General features: G+C 40.7%; 1 protein-coding gene across 1 annotated transcript in view; it reads right to left on the reverse strand.

Annotated features, from left to right (window-relative positions):
• Nucleotides 1-513: 513 nt before the first annotated feature.
• The window catches only part of SRD5A2 (steroid 5 alpha-reductase 2), a gene marked incomplete at its 5' end in the record, with an annotated part of 37,865 nt that continues 17,762 nt past the window's right edge, over nt 514-20,616 (reverse strand). Inside the window, 5 exons of the mRNA XM_077772790.1 lie at nt 514-612; nt 3,428-3,578; nt 6,104-6,205; nt 10,513-10,676; nt 11,428-11,439. Coding sequence (XP_077628916.1) covers nt 546-612; nt 3,428-3,578; nt 6,104-6,205; nt 10,513-10,676; nt 11,428-11,439 — 496 coding nt within the window. The remainder of the gene's footprint in view (nt 613-3,427; nt 3,579-6,103; nt 6,206-10,512; nt 10,677-11,427; nt 11,440-20,616) is intronic.

Here is a 20,616-nt window from a genome sequence, read left to right on the forward strand (position 1 = left end):
CTCCTCTATTAAAAGTCCACTTAATCATCTCACATCTTTCATAACTAACTAAGGAAAAGGAAAGTGTGAGTGAGTTTCCATTTGGGAGTAGATTTGCTCGGGATCCATGCAGCTTCAGATTTTCAATATCTGTTGATTTGTATCATGTAAACTATGTACCTTTAATAAAGTCTATAAGGAATGCCCTCAACTGGAAACTTTTCTGACTGCAGAGATGCCTTATATTGATAGAGAGTAGGGATTCGGCCACACGTACTCAGATCACCCAAAGAAGAAAATATAGGGAGGTTCTGCACTTTCTAGGAGGAATAGCTAAGAAGCAGAAGGATGCTTCTGTGTGGAAAAGAGTCTGGTCAAAGCTTCAAGAGGAGAACAGGAGAGAGACCCTCTGGGAGGGTGGAGTACATGCTAAGTACCCACCAGGACAGCTGTCGTAACACAAGAAGCCTACTATTATACATACACAGTGCAACTTTTACAGGTTCTGCAGCCTGATCATGCTCAACAGTCATGTGGGAGCTCTGTTCCTGTTTTATTTGGTTTCTTTAAAAGATGAATGGAATGAGGGCTTTCCGAGATTTGGGGTAGTCCTCAAACATCTTGAGGTAGAACCTAAAACACAAGAAAGAATAATTATAAAAAGCAGTGGTCAACAGTGGAGGTTCGCTGAGTCTGAAATCCTTATGACTAATCAACCTACAGTTATTCAGGGCCTGACTCTTCCAGTCGGCCATTTGTCCATCTTCTTTCTCCCTCCTGCACCTTCTCCTGTAAATGTTGAAGCTTCTTGTGTTGGGAAAGAAAAAGTAACAGCCAGGGGCCAGTGGTGATGGTTGCACAACATTATGGATGTACTTTAAGGCCATTGAATGGTACATTTAAACTGGCTAAAATGCTAAATTTTATGTTATGTGTATTTTACCACAATTTTACCACAATAAAAGCCAGAAAGAATTGCTCAATGGATTTAACTGAGAAATAAGGAACCAGAGACCCTAAAGACAACTGAGCAAGGTTAATCCTAGAGAACTGGTAATGTTTCCAGGCAAATATCCCCTCATGAGGCCCAGGAATACCAAGAAAACCTTGTGTTACGGGTTGAACTGTGTTCACCAGAATAGATGCTTGAACTCTTAAACCACAGTACTTGGAAATAGGGCCATTGCAGATATAATTTATTAAGGTAAGATGAGGTCATACTGGAGTAGGGCAGGCCCTTAATCCAGTATGACTAAAGTGGGGAAGAGACACCAAGACAGAGACAGACAGGAGGGGAGGAGGCCAAGTGGAGACAGAGGCGGAGGTTAGGGATGGAGCTGTGTAAACCGTGGGACACCTCAGACTGCGGGCGCAACCAGAAGCCAGGAAGAGGCAGGAAGGGATTCCCCCTCAGAGCCTTCAGAGAGAATATGGCCCTACATATACCCTGATTTCAGACTTCTGCCTCTGGAACCACGAGGGAATAAATTTCTATTGTTTAAAGCCACTCAGTTTGTGGTCATCTGTTTTGGCCGCCCTGGAAGATGAACAGATGTTGTGAAATGGCTTTCTCCTTCAGTGATCAGGCTGTCCTCCTAGCTAACTGAAAGCTGGTAGCTCTCAAGTTACAGTCAAGATGATGCACTCTGTTAAGATGCCTTAATTTGAACTGGGGGACACACAGTAATAATATGTGACAAGAGGTGGCTGGTTTTCGGTGCTTGATTAGAGAGGTCTGATGAGTTGCTTCTCACAAAGCCCAGTTAGCCCTAGAAACAAGATGTCCTCTGGGCCTCCCTCTGGAGCAGTCTGACCTAACAGGACAGGGCCACACTTGGGAATTTGTTGTGGCACCCTCTGGAAACCCCGGGTGGAGGAACTGCTGTCCTTCACCTGACCAGACCCACTGAGACCACTTCTCAGGGTTCCCCCAACTGCTGGCGGATACTGTCTCTGCCTCTCCCTCTCCGCCGCTGGTGGGCAGCAGAAGCTGGCTCAAGTGAGGGGGACCTGGACTATCTTAGAGGCTGGAGGTGCTCTGCAGCCTGTCCCCACCAAGTCTAGGAGGCGGCTGGCATGGGTCATGAGGAGAGCTACTATCTCATTCATTCTGACAGGTTTGCATAAATTACACTCTGAGGAAAAGAACCCATTCTTGGTTTAACCTTCTAAACTATGAAATTAATCATTAGCCTAACTAAAACCCCTACACAGGAGCTTAAGGGGTTCCCCAGATCCTGATTCCAAGGCTATTCTCCCCTTGGCTATCCCTCCTTCTCTCTGTCTCTCTCCAGGCACAAATGCCACTTTATTTTATTTTATTTTATTTTTAATTTTTAAATTTTATTTAAATCCAAGGTAGTTGTCATATAGTATAATAATGATTTCAGTTGAATTTAGTGACTCATCACTTACATATAACCCCCAGTGCTCATTCCAACAAGTGCCCTCCTTAACAAATGCCATTTTAGAGAAAGGATCTGAAATTCAAGTTCAAAGCCTGGTAACAACTTAGCATGTTACCCTCCTTCCCCCTGCAGTGAAACATTTAGTCAATGCCTTTGTCCCCACCCGATCCCAGGTGTAGGCTTTGGGAGGGAGGTGGAAGTCAGTAAAGCTTTAGGCTAGCCCTACAGAGGAAAGTTTCCAAACCCGTACAATTCCCCAGGTGAGGGGACAGTCCTGAAATCACATCACATAAGCATTCACTTACCTGCCTTCCCTGGAAGCCAGCAATGACCTTGGCTATGATTTATGGAGGATGGAGGTAGGGGAAAAGGGGAGTACCCATACCCAAGTAAGCCCTAATATTACACAGATTCCAGGAAAGTAATCCTGGAGTTTCCAGGGCTCTCTGATTACCTGGACCGTTAGCACCAAGCCTAGAATTAAAGAAAGTAGCCACATGAGACCTGGGACCAGGCTATACCCTGGAGGGACTATATCCTGGCTCTCCCTCAGAATTATCCATGAGGCTGTGGAAAGTACCGCCCATGGAACACATTTAGAAATGTGGCAGAAGTGAATTGAACTGAAGCACAGAAATGGAAGCATCCTTGTACCTGTTGACCCTTCCCTATAGCCCACTGTCACCCAGTACCCACCAACAGCTGAGCCTTCGAGGAGGACCGCCTAACTCATGTGGACACAAGGTGCTTCTCCCTAGGAAGCCTTCTTCATTAAGGCTGTAGGTGGCTCCCAAACCTCTCCCAAATCAGTTTAGTTTCTCTCATAGAAAAAAAAAATTTTTTTTTACAATAGTGTCATCCAGCTAAAATTACAGGTTCAATGAAAGCCCAGGAAGTCAGACTTTACCAGTCTGGATTACTGTATCAATCTTACCTCATACACGCACATGTCTTAGGTTTCTACATCTGACTCTCATGGATGAAAGCCTGTTTAGGGAAGAAAGCTACTAGGATGCTGCCACCCTGACCGCAAAATTTACCTATGGTGGTGAAAAGCTCGCAGCCCAAGGAAACAAAGTGAGAAAAAGGCAAATGCAAGCCCTGGGAGGGACCAGGAGGCCAGGGCATAGCCGCTCCATTCAATGATCTCACCAAGGAAATTGGCTCCAGAAACGTATGTAAACAAGCCACCTGCGGTGCAGAAGAAAGAAACCATCATCGAAAGAGGATCACTATCACATTAAAACATCCCCTCCTATGGGGCAGCTACCGATGAGCGAGGGGCTAAAGACTTCTTTATGGTCACTGCAGTCTAGGGGAGTTTTCTTGGGGAGAAGGGAAAAGTGACAGCAGCTGCTTGTTCTCGAACATCCCTGAATTGCGAGGTGTGGCCGCGAACTGCTTGACCGGCTCCAGCCAGTCTTCTAGCAACTGCTATACCTCTGGCTCCCAGAGAGGACGCAGAAGGAGGGCCGGAGGTCTGGGGTTTGTTTTCGTTCTATTAAGTAACGTTTCCAGGCCACCTCCCACCTTTTCCCTTCTCCCGCGGACACCCACACTGCCAGTCGGCAGACTTAAACACTGGCGCCCAGACAAAATGAAACAACACACAGTGTGACAATAATAAAAATCTGAGTTGATGCCAGAAGTAGATTATCCTTTGGCATTTGCCCTCCCGCCTCTGCAAAGGAGTGTATGTATTCTATTCAAGTTTAAAGAATTGAGTGGGTGCTGCTGGGGGCTTTGCCTCCAACCCCCACGGGGGCTGGTGAGGTCTGTTTCTGCTGATTTTCAAGATTTCCTTTTCTATCCAACCATGCATGTCTGATATCAAAACTATAAATAGAAATCAACACATTTCCAATGATAGTAAATATATCCATTTTCTGCCCCACACTAAACTGGGAAACCAAGTTTCCCAAAGTCACCCAAAACTAATTTTTTTTCTTTCCACAATTATATAAAGAATGTTTTCTTATTTTTTAAAGTTTATTTATTTTGAGAAAAAGAGAGAGAGACAGTGTGTGTGCACATATTGGTGTGGGAGGGACAGAGAGAGAGGGAGAGAGAGAATCCCAAGCAGGCTCCACACTGTCAGCCTGTAGCCTGATGTGCGGCTGGAACTCACCAACCTGGAAGATCATGACCTGAGTCAAAATTAAGAGTCTGAAGCTTAACCAACTCAGCCACGCAGGTGCCCCAAGAATATTTTGTTTTCAGATCTTTCTCTAACATACCTTAGTAGTTGGAAACTAACTTAGACAATGTAGCTTTTAAGAACATTCTCTGCTCTTCTTTGCTTGGCTAGTAAGTGAATATTTAAAATCCCACAGCCCCTTAAATTTATCTTCCTTAAAGATGACACTGCATCAGCAGTTCCAGAACTGTAATTTTCCTGACCCTAGGAGGAACCACTGACCTACTGCAAAGAGTCGATAAGTTGCCTATGAATACAGAAAATGGCATATATCAATATATGGCATAATTTTTGTTTGATGTAGATACCATTAGGATGTCAGTAACATTTAGTTTTAAAAATGAATACTAATACCATATTGCAATTTAGGAAAATCTAGGTTCCATTTACATCAAAAAGGATGGGAGCCATCCTTTTTAGGTTAAAGGAGGTTAACCTATACAAGCACCACCTAAATATCAAAGGATTACTTGGACTCATTCACTCTCACCTGCTTATATGTGTCAACCTCACACCCTGATTCCTTGGGAACAGTTAGGGTTTCAAGTATTCTGTGACTTTATATCTGAGAATGCATTTGTAGTTGCAAAACCTCCCATCCTAATTTTTGATGAATTATGGTTCCCACACCTTTAAGAAAACACAAGTGGCAGGAAATATACCCCCTGACTACTCACTAGGCAAGTCTAGGTGAATCGGAGAAGACAAATATACAGAATGCATCTTTATCTGCTGACTCAGGAAGGACCAACACTCTGTGTACTCATGATGCTTAATTTTTGGCATTAACTTGACTGGGCCATAAGGTGCCTAGATATTTGGTTGAACACTATTTCTGGGTAAGTCCATGAGGGTGTTCCTGGATGAGATTAACGTTTGAATCTATATAGTGACTGAAGCAGATTGCCCTCCCAGATGTGGGTGGGCCTCACCCAGTCCACTGAAGGCCTGAAAAGAACAAAAAGGCAAAGTAAGGGGAAATTCACTCTCTCTGCCTGTCAATAAGCTGGGACGTTAGTCTTCTCCTGCACTCGGACCAGAACTTACACCACCTCCTCTCCTGGGTCTCCAACGTGCATTAACAGATCATGAGACTTCTCAGCTTCCATAATCAATTCCTCAGAATAAATCTCTTTATGTGTCTATATCTATATTTGTATCTGTATCTGTATCCTATTTTCCCTGTGTCTCGACAGAAGCCGAACACACCACATGATGATCTTACCTCCTGTAACAGGTGGCAGCCTATTTCCACCCTGCCCCAAGCCTTGCACTACCCCACCTTCAGGGCATTATGATCTCACACCTTTCTGAAGATGCCTGTGCCTTTCTTGAACTTCCAGGTTTAGATCAAAAATGCAGATGTGTTGTGGGATAGGAGGGGATGTCAGAGGCAAATCAAGATATAGTGTGTCATTTGTGCCCTCAATGCCCCCCCCCCCCCATTTGCTGTTCAGAGCATACTCCCTGGGACAGACCCCAAGGAAGAGTGGAAATCTGGAGGCGGGAGAGACATTACCTTGTGGAATCCTATAGATGACTTCCCCAGGCTTCCTGAGCCGGCGCAATATATAGTCACTATGAATGTTGATTCCCATTCCCAGAATAAATAGGAAGATACCTGAGCAAAGAAGATAGAGGGAAGAAGTTAAAACTGTATCCTGATTTTGGTGTTTTTCTCACAAGCTAAGTTTTTTCTTTTTCTAAAAATGAAGAGAAGGGCATTTAATTTCAAATTCTAAGAATGCTACAAAGAATGTCAAAGGTTGGTCAATTAGCCATGGTCCCAAATTTGGGTGGAGAGGCCACATTGTTTCATAGAATAGTGTCACATGACAGAGGCAGGTGGGAGAGAAGGAAAAGGGAGACAAAACCATGGTCCAATACTTGAATGAATGAATGAATGAATGAATGAATAGCAAGCTGTTGACTCATTCATAAATAATTAAATTGTGGTTGGCAAACTCAACAGGTTTAATTCCAAATCCTCTTCCTTTGCCTTCCCACACTATAGAGGCTGGAAGTCTGAAAAGTGGTCATGAGACCTATTTCTGCCTCAAGGATGTAAAGAGAAGTGAATGTTCTGAATGTTTCCTTGGAAATGTTTTGCTTTTCTGACAAAAAGGCAGATGGAACCAGCACCTCTTCTGCCTCCCTCCTCTTTCATTGCCAGATGTGATGCCTTGAGTTAGAGCAACTGTCTTGCAATCATGGAGTGACTAACATGAGGACCACATGTAAACATGTTAAGAACAGTGGAACAAAAAGTATAGAAAGTTCCTGGGATCTTAATGATATCTGTTAGCAATTAAAGGAATGCAGAAGCCATCTGCCTTTGGACATCCTTGCTATGTAAGAAATAGAAATTCTTAGTTATGAACTGGTTTTCTGTGACTCGGAGCATTCCTCATTGATAATCCATTCTCATGAAAGTAACGTGAGCCGGACTGGAAAGCTTGGCAACCAGCAAACTGGTTTCCAGCACTGCCACTACACACACTCTCTTGTTCCCCATTCATTGGTTCAGAAAGAGCCCTGGTCTTCGGTGAGGAGAGCCAGGATCAGGGATGCTAGGTCTTGCACCCCAATGGGTACTATTACAACCCAGAAACTTTCATTGTTCCACACAGATGCTCAACCTCACCTCTAAACAATGTGTATTTGTGCTGATCAAAACACATGAGGCAAAAAGCAAGAACACTTGAATTAAAAACAGTCAGATCTGGTATGGCATCAGATGGTGACTACACTTATCTTGGTGAGCCCTGAAAAATGTATAGAATTGCTGAATCACTATGTTGTGCATCTGAAACTAATATAACATTGTCTTGCAACTATACTTCAATAATAATTTTTTTAAGAAAAGGAAACTGGGAAGAGACACCAATGGCAGGAAGTTGAGAGAAGGAGGGGAGATAGCACGCACAGCAGTGGACGAAGCAGGAACCTTGGACTCAGAGTCTGTGCTGTGGGTCCTTGGGCAAGTCACTGACCCTCTCTCAGCCTCCATTTTGTCATCTGTAAAATGGAGATTCTAACAGTACCTATTTCACAAGGATGGTACAGGACTCGTTTATGTGTTCATTCATTCATCCATTCATTCACTTATTCATTCAACTAATATTTACTGAGAGCTTATTATGTACCAACCACTGTCCTAAACACCAGGGATGCAGTAGTGAGAAAACAGTCAAGGTATCTGTTTCTATGGAGTTTACATTTTAGTGGCAGAAAACAGGAATGAATTCAAATAATTAAAATTATTTTAATTATCTAATGTCACTGCAAAGCAGACGATCATAGGATCATGAGATAGAGAATGAGCTGGGGAGGGGAGGTGGTGCCTCTACTTTAGATGAGGTGGAGAGGGAAAGCTTTTCTGAAGATTTGGCATTTGTCCTGTGATTTGAATAATGTGAATGCACAGATCTGAGGGTTAGCAATCTGGTATAGGAATTAGCAGGTGCAAAGGCCCTGAGGCTAGAATAGTTTTACTGTGCCTAAGAAATAGACAGTTTGCAGTTGAAACTTTAAGACAGAGGGAAAAGTGAGAAAATGTGTACAGGATGATAATTTAAAAAAACACGGTAAGCATTATATGCCTTGGTAAGGAGTTTGGATTTTTAAATGCAGGAGAAAGCCACTATCAGGTTTTAAGCAGGGAAAAATAGGAACTGATTTCTGCTTATTATTATTACAAAAGTAAAAATAAGAAGATCAAGACACCTTATTCCCACCACCTGGAAATTACCACCATTAAACATCTTAGTGCATTTCCTTCCAGATTTTCATCTTATGTAGTATCTAGGCCAGATTTCAATTTCCCCAGAGAGACACAAAATGCTTCTTATAGCTGGTTTGTGCAAACCAAACACTATAGGACCATATAGTTGGTCACTATCTCTTTTAAGACCATTTTGACCTCTACCCTTTTAAAAAAAGTTTTCACGGCACTAACTTCTTGAAAAGACTGGACTGTTGTACCTCAGAATGCTCCCCCTTTCTAGGTAAGACTGGCTCACTTTCTCATGGTGCATTCAACTTACATCTTCATTTGCCTTATTTCCTGTAAACTGGCATAAGTCATTCCCCTGTGTGGTTATGTTGCCAATTTAATATACAGTTAGGTACATTTATTTGTTTGTTCCAATTTTAGGAAGCTTTTTTCCATTTAGATACTTTTTAAGTTCTCTTTAAATTTATTTTTTAAAATTCAAGTTAGTTAACATACAGTGTAGTAATGGTTTCAGGAGCAAAGCCCAATGATTCATCACTTCCATGTAACACCCAGTGCTCATCCCAACAAGTACCCTCCTTCATGCCTAACACAGATTTTTTTTTTTTACATTTTATTTATTGAGTAATCTCTACACCCCCTATGGGGCTCAAACTCACAACCTGGAGATCAAGAGTGACTGAGCCAGCCAGGCGCCCCCATTTAGATTTTTTTAAACTAAGTTATGAAGTTTTATGATTCAAAGGACAAAGCCATATCAAAAGAGAAGCTCACCCACCATCCCATTGTCTTTTCTCTAGACTCTACATGTCACCTTTTTAAAATTAGTTTTTTATCAATCTGATATTCCCTTTTCCAGTTTTAGACACACACACACACACACACACACACACACACGCTTTCCTTCCATCATGGTCACATGAAAAGTAGCATACTATATACACTGTTCACACTTTATTTTTATGTAACTACATATTCTGGAGACATCTCACAGGAGTACACAGAGAACTTCCTTGTTTTGTTTTATTTTGTTTGTTTCTGTCTATGGCTCCAGAACTCTCCACTGTACGTGTGTATCAGAATTCATATAACTAATCCTCCGATCATTTGTGTTTTCTTTTTTCTTTTCTTTCTTTTTTTCTTTTTTAAGACAGAGAGAGATAGAAAGAGAGAGTGAGCAAGAGCAGAGGGAGACAGAGACAGACACTCTTAAAGTAGGCCCCATGCTCAGTGCAGAGCCTGATGCGGGGCTCAATCTCGTGATCCTGGAATCATGACCTGACGTGAAATCAAGAATCAGACACTCAACCGTCTGAGCCACCCAGGTGCCCCTGGTCATTGTTTTTTCAAATGTTAACAACGCTGACTGCTGCGTGGAAAAGGGGCCACTGAAGGCCAGCACCAGCAGTAGGAAGTTTAGTTTGAAGGTCACTATGGCGTTCCCAGCAAGAAGTCATCCCTGCTCAGACTAGGACAAGAGCAGTGAGGGAGAAGTGAGCCCAGTGGGCACATGTTATCGAGCCATATGCAGCTTATGCAGGCTGATGGATAGAACAGGGTTTGTGATGTAAAGAGAATTAAGGATAATCTTAATGTACAAAGTAATGTACAGTTGAACCTTCCCGACTTGAGTTCCTCTTGCAGATAATGAAAAAAAAAATTCAGCAATTAGTGTCTTCTACTATTTAGATTACATGGTCAAAAAAGCCTCTTTGAGGAGGCACAAACTGATAGAGACCTAAAGTGAGGGACCAACCCCCATGAATATACGTGGACAGAACATTCTAGACAGAGGGAATGGTCTGTTCAAAAGCTTTGGGGCCAGACCAGCTTGATCATTTCAGGCCCAGTAGGAAGGCCATTGAGGCTACAGCACAGTAATGGATGGAAGCAGGAAATGGGGCTGGGAAATTGTGCAGGACCAATAATATTTGGGTGGCAGAAGCAGAGGCAGTGGTAAGGAATTTGTATTTTATCGTGACTAATAGAATTCTGGAGGATTCTTGGGGTTAGTGGGGAGGGGGGGAATGACATGTTTTTCAAAGAGCTCTCCTACTGCTATATAGAGGAAAGACCGGTAGCAGGGAGAGGAGAATGGAGTCACTGTGGGCTATTGCAGTAGGGTGGTGGAAGGTGATGGTGATTTAGGCTATGGGAAGGGATATTCCCTGGACATGGTCAGGTGTACTTACCCAGGCTAAACCGTATATCTGTGAACCAATCAGCAGGGTATTCAGCACAGTAAATCAGATAGTAGCCTTGGAGAAGTCCATTTCCCATGCAGAAAACAAAGGCTCTGATGAGGAACACAACTGGAAAAGGCCTCCCTCTAGTGTATAATGAGTAAACAAATGTCCTGGGGTATATGGGAAAGAAAGGTCAGGATACACTGTTTAAAAAAAAAAAAAAGCAAATGGAATGAAACAATAGACAATTACATCAAACCCATTTTTAATTAATTAATTAATTTTGAGAGAGAGAGAGAATGAGAGAGGAGCAGAGAGAGAGAGAGAAGGAGGGAAAGTAAGAGATTGTGGAGCCCAGAGCGGGACTCAAACTCACAAACTGTGAGATCATTACCAAAGCCAAAGTCGGATGCTAAACTAAATAAGACACTCAGGTACCCTACATCAAACTCATTTTATAAAATCATTTCCCATGAACTTATTCAAAGAAGAATATTATTATTCAATTCTACAGCAATCATTTATGCTATTATTTGTTTTGCTTCATTACAATCCATAGTAATCACCATTTATTACCTTATTTTATTTTCGACCCAGCCCTGAAAGGTAAATTTCATCTCCATCCAGGAGTTAATAAGTTTAATCTTATGCACCCAGGATTGGAGATCAGCTTCATATCAATCTACAAGTAAAATCCAGACTATACTGAAGAAAGGGAAAGCCTGGCTTGCCCCAGGCACCAATGGAATGACATTTTTATAAGAGCCACTCAGCTATGCAGCTTTCTATATGTCTCTCTGATATGGTTTAATTACTGATGTTGTAGCATTTCTGGAAAGTGGACTGCAGAATCTCTTGAAAAAAAGATATTCTTCTAAATGTTATGGAATCTAGGGTAATCTAGGAAGATTGAACTACAACAAATAGAAATAGCTTCAAAATAAAAATATATCAAGGTACAATTAAATGCTATACATCAACTGTACCTTCTTTGTAATTTTCCTTCTTTTATGGTTCAATATAACAATCATACAGGTAAGTTCATAAATCTATGTGAACAGTTTTTTTTTAATGTTTTTATTTTTGAGAGAGACAGAGCATGAGTGGGGGAGGGGCAGAGAAAGAGGGAGGCACAGAATCCGAAGCAAGCTCCAGGTTCTGAGCTATCAGCACAGAGCCCAATGCAGGGCTCAAACCCACGAGCCATGAGATCATGACCATACCAAAGTCCAAACAACCGAGCCACGCAGATGCCCCATGAACAGTTTAATGCATAACTATTAAATAAACACCCACATAGTCACTAGTCAAGTCAAGAATCAGAGCATTCCCATCACCTCCAGAAGCCTCCATGGGTCCCTCCCTCTTTATGGTACCACCATCACCCAGGGGTAATCACCATCCTGATTTTTGTAGTAATTATTTCTCTTTGCTTCTTTACAATTTTGCCACAGTTGGATGCATCTATAAAAATATAGTTTATTTTGTTTATTTTTAATTCCATATAAGTGGACTCATATTCTAGGATTATTGGAGTATCCATTAATGTCTTATGTCTTTAACTCATATTGTTAACATAAGCATGCTGTTGCATATAAGCTCTATAGTTCAAGCATGTTGTTGTAGATAAGCTATATAGCTCATATATTTTCATTATTGTATATTACTGTTATGTATGAATATACCACATGCGTTTATCTATTTTACTTTGATGGATATTTAGGTCACTTCCCTAGTCTTACGACCACTCAGAGCTATTTTCTCATTATTTAATGATTTTACATTTTATGTTTAAACCTTTGCTACATTTGGAATTTCTTTTGTTGTAAGAAGTTAGATAAGAATCCAACTTTTTTTCCCCTAATGCTAGTAAATTTACTTAATTTTTTTTCCACTGACATGCACTACCATTGGTATTATTAAATTATCATAAAAATTGGTTCTATTTCTAGACTCACAATTCTGTTTCATTGATCTATTTATTGCCAGTATTACACTCTTTTAATAATTGTACTTTTAATATATCTCTTAATAATGGGGGGAGCTGTTTTTTAAAAAAAAAAAACTCTACTCCCAATGTGGGGCTCAAACTCACAACCCCAAGATCAAGAGTTGTAGGCTCTACTGACTGAGCCAGCCAGTTGTAGGTGAGGCTATTCTTTTTTTTTTTTTTTTCCTTTTCTTTTTTGAAAGACAGCGTGAGCAGAGGAGGGTCAGAGAGAGAGGGAGTGACAGACTCGGAAACAGGCTCCAGGCGCTGAGCTGACAGCACAGAGCCCGACGCGGGGCTCGAACCCATGAACCGCAAGATCACGACCCAAGCGAAAGTCGGACGCTTAACCGACTAAGCCACCCAGGCGCGCCTAGGTAAGACTATTCTTAAATCATTACTCTTTTGGAGGATTTTCAACTTATTCTGTATTATTTATTTCTTCATTTGAACTTTAAAACCAACTCACGGAACGCTCACCCCGCAAATTTTAGAAATACTCTTAAGTGTAAAAATTAAGAGAGTGAAATAGCAGAAGGGGGACCTCCAAGAGATCATTTTAAAAAAAAAGCATAAAAGCAGAGAAAAAAACGGCAAAAAAAACAAGTCAGAATCAACGTTTTCAAAACTCTGGGTATCAGCCAAAGGCTTGCAGCAACCTGGGGAATATTTAGGCAAGAAAATAGCTGAATCTCAGGAAAGGCAACAAACATCGTGTATTTTAACTTACTTACCTTAGTCCCATTTTCCACTTTCCAGCTCAGGACAGCCTGACAAGTAACAGCCCACATTCCCAGGGTTGGAAGGAGGAAAACAGGGCTGGAGCCTTATTCCCAAAGAGAAGCCATCATGTTATCTGTCTGGGGGTTCCCCTCAAGAGACTTGTCTTTAGACCACCTCACTCAAACCTACCCAGAGCTAAATGTTTCTGGGGAACAGGGATGTTTCTGAATGTTTTACTAGGACAGTAGCCTGAGGCAACGGATAATAGGTGGGGCAGATAAAAAGAACTCATCCAAAAGCTTTAAAGGAAAGATGGAGGAATGAGATGCCCATAAGGGGTTTTGTAAATCTCAGGTCTATTTCTGGGAATCTAGACAGCCATGCACATGCATAGGACCATGAACATGTTCAAAAACAGACCTGAAAATGTCCTAAGCTCTCACCTCTGATTGACCTTGAGGTTTGCGCAAGTAGTTAACAAGGCTAAAAGCAGACCTGTAAACTACATGGGCGATTATTGAATGAGTCTCTAACAGGCACACAGAGGTCCTTGGCAAAGACCAGGGAGATTTAATTGGTTTCAGTGTTGAGGGAACGCTTTGTCCATCATTAACTGATCATTGAGCTAACGAGCAGCATCTTCAGTGGCCACGATGATAAAGCTGAAGAGTTCAGAGAAGTCACTAAGCAAACACACCACTGTGACAATACACCGCAACAAGAACAAGCCCCAGGGAGAATCTGACTTCCAGAGCTGCCTCACAGTATCATCAGAAATGCTTCCTTTTCAACAATCAACCATGGGACGTACAAAGAAGCAGGGGAAGAGGGAGGGAGGCAAACCACAAGAGACCCTTGAATGCTGAGAACAAACTGAGGGCTGATGGAGGTAGGGGAGAGGGGAAGGGGGGTGATGGGCATGGAGGAGGGCACTTGTGGGGATGAGCACTGGGTGTTATATGGAAACCAACTTGACAATAAACTATGAAAGAAAGAAAAAAACTAGATAAATAAATAAACATTTAAAAATAAAAAAAGAAAAGAAAAGAAACAGGAAGCTATGACCTATACACAGGGGGAGAAAGCAACCAAAAGCCCAATCACTGAGCTTACTGGACAAAATCTTTAACTATTTTAAATATATGCAGATATACATTAATACGAGAACTTGTCCACAAATCTTTATAGCAGCATTATTTATAGTAACCAAAAATGAAACAACTCAAATGTGAATGGATGATGAATGGATAAACAAAATGTTGTACATCCATACAATGACACATTATTAAACCATAAGAAGGAATAAAGTGGTGGTATATGCTACATGGAGGGACCTTAAAAACAATACCTTGTGAGAAAGAAGCCAGTCACAAAAGGCCACATATTATATGACTCCATCCACATGAAATGTCCAGAATAGACAAATCCTTAGAGACAGAAAGTAGATAGGTGGCTGCCAGGGACTGGGAGATGAAGGAATGGGGACTGACTGCTACCAGGTACAGGATTTCTTTGAGGGATGATGAAAATATTCCAGAATTTGACAATGGTGAATGGTGCACAATTTTTTTGATATATTTAAAAACTATTTAATTGTACACTTTAATATGATGAATGTTATAGTATGTGAATTATATCTCAATTTTTAAGTTAACTAAGAGAAAAATTCAGGCAGTGGTGCACAGGGGTTAAATTGTAAGACTTTTCGGGGTGCTTGGATGGCTTGGTCTGTTAAACACCTGACTCTTGGTTTTGGCTCAAGTCATGATCAAGCCCCATGTCAGACTCCATGCTGATGGTATGGACTCTGCTTAGGATTCACGCTCTCTCTCTCTCTCTCTCTCTCTCTCTCTCCCCTATTCTCTCTCTTGTCTCTCTCTCTCTCTCTCAAAATAAATAAATACTTTTTTAAAAATTGTAGGGCTTCTTCCATTTACTAGATGTATGACCCTGTCACCTAACTTCATTTGTTGTGTCTGTCTCCTCATCCGCCCATCTCATAGGGTTGTGAGAATTAAGTGAGTCAGTATGCTTAGAATGGAACAAAGAAGAGATCAGTAAATGTATCGTTCTTGGCAACATTATGTTTATTAGGTTGTTGTTGATATTACCCTTTTATTCAGGTACAGGCAGTTCCTTTGTACTCACTCAGATCTTTTTTTGTGTGTGTCCCCCAGTACATTTTTAAGTTTCTTCCCAGAGATTTTGCACATTTTTTGTTATGTTTAATCCTACACTTTTAAAAATCTTTTTTGTGTGTGACTGTCAATGGGATTTTCCATTTACCTTTATTAACTGATTGTTTTACATACAGAAGAAGGCCTTTTATTTTTCTAATATTAATATATTAATTTTGTGAACAAATCAGGAGACTCTAGATGCTGGTGAGGATGTGGAGAAATGGGCACCCTCCTACACTCTTGGTGGGAATGTAAATTGGTACAGCCCCTCNAAGAAAAGAAATATATTAATTTTGTTCTCAACCACATCCTGAATTCCTTATTATTTATAATAGTTCTTCAGTATATTTTGCAGGATTTCTTGCAGCTAATGTTATACTTCTCTCTCAGAAGACTCTGGAAGCCTTCTTTCTTTGACCGTGCTCTGGAATGACATATGTAATACTAGAATTACACAGTCTTTAAAAATTTGGCAGAAGCTTTTTGTGAAATCTATCTAGGACTACACTGCTGGGAGAAGGGTTTGTTGCTATCTCTTTTTCTCTCATTGTAATTGGTTTCTTTGTCTTATCTATGCCTTCTGGGGCATTCTAATAAGTTCTGAAAAATATGTATTTCTCATAGAAAATCATGCTTACCATTCAAGCTTTTAAATGTATTCACATAAATCTGAGAAGATAATATTTTATGATACTTTTAAATTGTCAATATAGTTTTTCATTACTCCTTCACCACAAGGGTCTTTCTTTACTATCGTTTTATAGCAACACCCCTTCCCATTCCTGGTAACCACTGACCTGTTCTCATTTTCCATAGTTCTGTCATTTCAAGATTATGTTAAGTGGATCAAACGTATGTAATTTTGAAAGTGGCTTTTTTCACTCAGCCTGATTCCTTCAAGATTCATCCAAGTTCCAAGATTTATTTGGAAGTGAAAAAAAGGAAGCTGAAAAATGCATATTACAAAAAGCTTGCCACGTTTTTGTAATCAAGGAAAGGAGGGGGTGCCTGGGTGGCTCCATCGGCTGAACATCAGACTTCTACTCAGGTCATGATGTTGTGTTTGTGGGTTTGAGCCCCACATCAGGCTCTTTGCTGCCAGCTTAGAGCCTGGAGCCTGCTTTGGACTGTGTGTCTCCTTCTCTATCTGTCCCTCTCCTGCTTGTGGTCTCTTTCTGTCTCTCAAAAAATAAAATGAAATGTTAAAATGAATTTTTTAAGGAAGCAAAAAAACATATATACATATTAATCTTTTTATAAAAGCATTATTGAGATAAAATTCACATATAACAAATTCACCCTTTAAAGTGCACAATTCAGGGGCACCTGGGTGGCTCAGTCGGTTAAGCGTCCGACTTAGGCTCAGGTCATGATCTCACGGTTCATGGGTTCGAGCCTCGCATCAGGCACTATGCTGCCAGCTAGCTCGGAGGCTGGAGCTTATCTTTGGATTCTGTGTCTCCCTCTCTCTCTGACCCTCCCCTACTCATGTTGTCTCTCTCTCTCTCTCTCTCTCAAAAATAAATAAAACATTAAAACAAAATTTTAAATAAAGTGTACAATACAGTGGTTTTTAGTATAGTCACAGGGTGTGCAGTCATTACCATTATCTAATTCCAGAACATTTTCATCACTCCAGAAAGAAACCCTATAACTGGTAGCAGTCAATTCCTATTTCCCACCCCATCCCAACCACCAACAGCTTCTGGTCAACACCAGTCTACTCTCTGTCCATAAGGATTTGCTTATTCTGAATATTTCATAGCAATGTAATCACACACGGTGCAGTCTTCTGTGACTGAGTCATTTCACTTAACATAATGCTTTCCAGGTTCATCCTCGTGGTAGTAGTGTATCAGAACCTCCTTCCTTCTTACAGGTGAATAATATTCAATTATATGGATATATCACAATTTGTTTACCCATTTGTCAGCTGATAGAAATATGGGTTGTTTCCACTCTTTAGCTACTATGAATAATGCTGCCATGACCATTCATGTCTAAATTCCATGTGAATGTATGTTTTCCTTTCTCTTGGGCAGATACCTAAAAGTGGAATTTCTGGGCCTTATGGTTATGTTAACATTTTGAGGAAATGATAAACTGTTTATCAAAGTAGTCACCTTTGTTTCTTTTGCAAAACAAAACAAAACAAACCCTAAAGGATAAATGAGAAACTAATTTTAAAAGAGGCTTAGCTATGGAGGGCAGAAGGAAGGGAAAAGGTAAAGGATGTAAGGGATTGAGATGGAAATGACACTTCACTGAATTGACCATTTTTTATATAGCTTTGAAATATGGCCCATGTGAATGCCTTTACATGTTCAAAAAATAGCAAAAAGAGCAAACTGTAAAATTGAAAACAAAGTGAAACATAAATCCAGTTGTATCTGAAGTTGGTAGCAGAAGTGCCTACACAAGAAGAATCCTTTTAAGTGACTTTTGAACATGGTACAATGACTGTATGTTCCTACTGTCCTTACAATGGGATATACTCTAAGGACAGAAAGAATGGCATAGAAATAACAACTGCCTTATTTTATTTTTATCAGTAATAATGGTACTGTAACAAATTATTTTATGAATATTGTCAGAGAAAGCAAACAAGTAAACATGTTTTTGTGATTTAAGAGCTAAGATTTTCATGGGGGCCTGGATGCCCCATTTGGTTGAGTGTCTGACTTTTGATTTTAGCTCAGGTCATGATGGCAGGGTCATGGAATTGAGCCCCATGTTGGGCTCAACACTGAGTGCTGAGCATGGAGCCTGCTTGGTATTCTCTCTCTCTTTCTCTCTCTTGCTCTGTCTCACTCACCCCTTCTGCCCTTCCCCCTTGCTCATGCTCTCTCTCACTCTCTTTCTATCTCTCTAAAACAAAAATAAAAGTAAAAAAAAAAACCCTAAGATTTTTGGTGTAAAAGAAAAGGATATGAATATAAACTCAAAGGAAATGTAATGTTAAATTTGAATTGGAAGTATCAATATAAATTCATGACTTATAATTCTGACCCACTCAAAGTCCTAGGAGTAATGACACACCAGTAGCAATAAGTACCAGGTCTTAATTTGTGAGTATTATTCTCTAAAAGAAGCTGGCCATCATGGAGAAATAGCTCATTCCAGATCAGAGGCAGGAAAAGTACAAGTTGAGACAGAAGAGTTTTGTAGCGCTGGAAAGTAAGGAAACAATCGAAGATTAAAAGGAAAATGACAGGCGCTGTCAAAATTACATAGGTGCCAACCGGAAAAGGAGTTCCACTGGCCAAATTTTGGACAAACTGGTTATCAAAAAGAATAATGACTACAGTTGATGGTAAATATCTGTAAACTGAGGTTAATCTTTACTATCGCATTGGATTCTTGTAAAAATTAAATGTTTATGCAAGGAAAAATGCCTGACACAGGATAGTTACTGAAGATTTTGTTTCTCTTGCCATTCATACTCCATGACGCTTTGAGGGCCTGAAGGTAGCTTGAGCTCTCAAAGGAAAAGAGTCCTGGAAGGGTACAGAAAGGTTATTTAAGATTTTTTTAAATAGTCGCTTGCCTCCCAGTGTGGCCCTGTCAGTGCCAACAGTGCCCCCCAAACTGGTCCTTGCATGTGAGCTATGCTTCCAAATCAAATCATGCTTCTGCCTCACCCCTAACCTCTAGACGTTTTAAGTCTGAATCCAAAGCCAAAACGCATTGTATCTCATCCAAAGGAGTGTGTAAGAATCAGAACAGGCTCATGGCTGTAATAAAGAACTCTAAAGTATCAGAGTTTCTACACAATAAAAGTTCATTTCTTGCTCGTGCCCTGGTGTAATGTTGCTCAGCGGTGGTGTTCTGCTCCACAATCCTTTCAGGACCCAGACCCTTCCAGGGTACCTTCCTCCTGTGGTCGGCAAACAGAGAGAGAGCATGGAGGATGGTGTATAGGTTTTCCCAAGGGCCAAACCACAGGCTGGAAGAGACCTCGCTAGGACATGTAGCCTCGCTGGATTTCCCAGCAGGAAAAGGAAATTGGGTTGGTGAAGCCCAGCACAAGCAACAGGTTCTCCAAAGTCAGGAACCCCAGGAGGGCAAATAAAATCCTTCCGATGTGAAAGATTTTGCTGCTAGAAAGCTAGAAGCAGTTCAGAAGAAATGTTCCAATGTAGAAAGAGATAAAAAACAATGAAGATAAAGCAAAAGAGAGTCAAGTAGCCCAAGAGGTTGACAATTAGTGCTGTGGAGGGCTGCAGGTGAGTTTCACACTTAGATCCCACATATGCTCTGAGACTCAGTCTCCCTGGTTTGGGACCGCTTTGCTTTAATTCCCTCCTACTCTGCTAATGACATTTTCATTCTCTTCTGTTTGTTCTGATACAGAGACTGATAAGCACTCTGTAAAGATAAAGTTTTCTATCACTGCTAAGTAAATATTCATTTGGGACTCTTATTGGAAAGGGTTAACTGAAATTCCAAATCCAAATTAAACCAAAGAAACAACCTTTAAAATTACACATCTTCCACAGACCAACTCATATTTAACTAAGTCTTCTTCAAATATAAATGGTATTGCTAAGATTACCAAGCCTATTGAAGATTTTTCACTATATGAAATTTTAGACTTCATTGTCAATCAAAATAAATTCAAATTCTATATGTAAATACAAGGTTTCCATGTATATATTTACTTGTTATGTGTAGTAATAACTTCTTTCTCAGTCCATGTCCCCCTTCATCTACCACCCCATTGTTTTCCTTTTCTTTGTAGCAAAACTCCTTCAAAGAGTTGTCTATACTCGCCATCTCTCTGTCTCTCCTCCTCTTCTTTCTCCCTTCCCCAGCCATAGAAACTGATCCTGGCAAGACCACCAGAGACGTTCATATTTCCAGATCCAAGAGCCAATTTTCAGCTCTCTTCTTATTTGACAAGTTAACAGCTCCATCCGTCTGAAAACACTTTCCTCACTCAGCTTCCTGCACACCACTTTCTCTTGGTTCTTCTTCTACTTTACTGATTTCTCCTCATTTTCCTTTGCTGGCTTCTCTTTATCTACTTGACCTCTAAATATTGGAGTGTTCCACATGTACCCCAATGTTCATAGCAGCACTCTCAACAATAGCCAAAACATGGAAAGAGCCTAAGTGTCCATCAACGGACGAATGGATCAAGAAGATGTGGTTTATCTATATGATGGAATACTACATGGCAATGAGAAAAAATGAAATCTGGCCATGTGTAGCAAC

Source organism: Crocuta crocuta, unplaced genomic scaffold, assembly GCF_008692635.1.
Source record: "Crocuta crocuta isolate KB4526 unplaced genomic scaffold, BGI_CrCroc_1.0 scaffold363, whole genome shotgun sequence".
In the NCBI taxonomy this organism is placed as follows: Eukaryota; Metazoa; Chordata; class Mammalia; order Carnivora; family Hyaenidae; genus Crocuta; species Crocuta crocuta.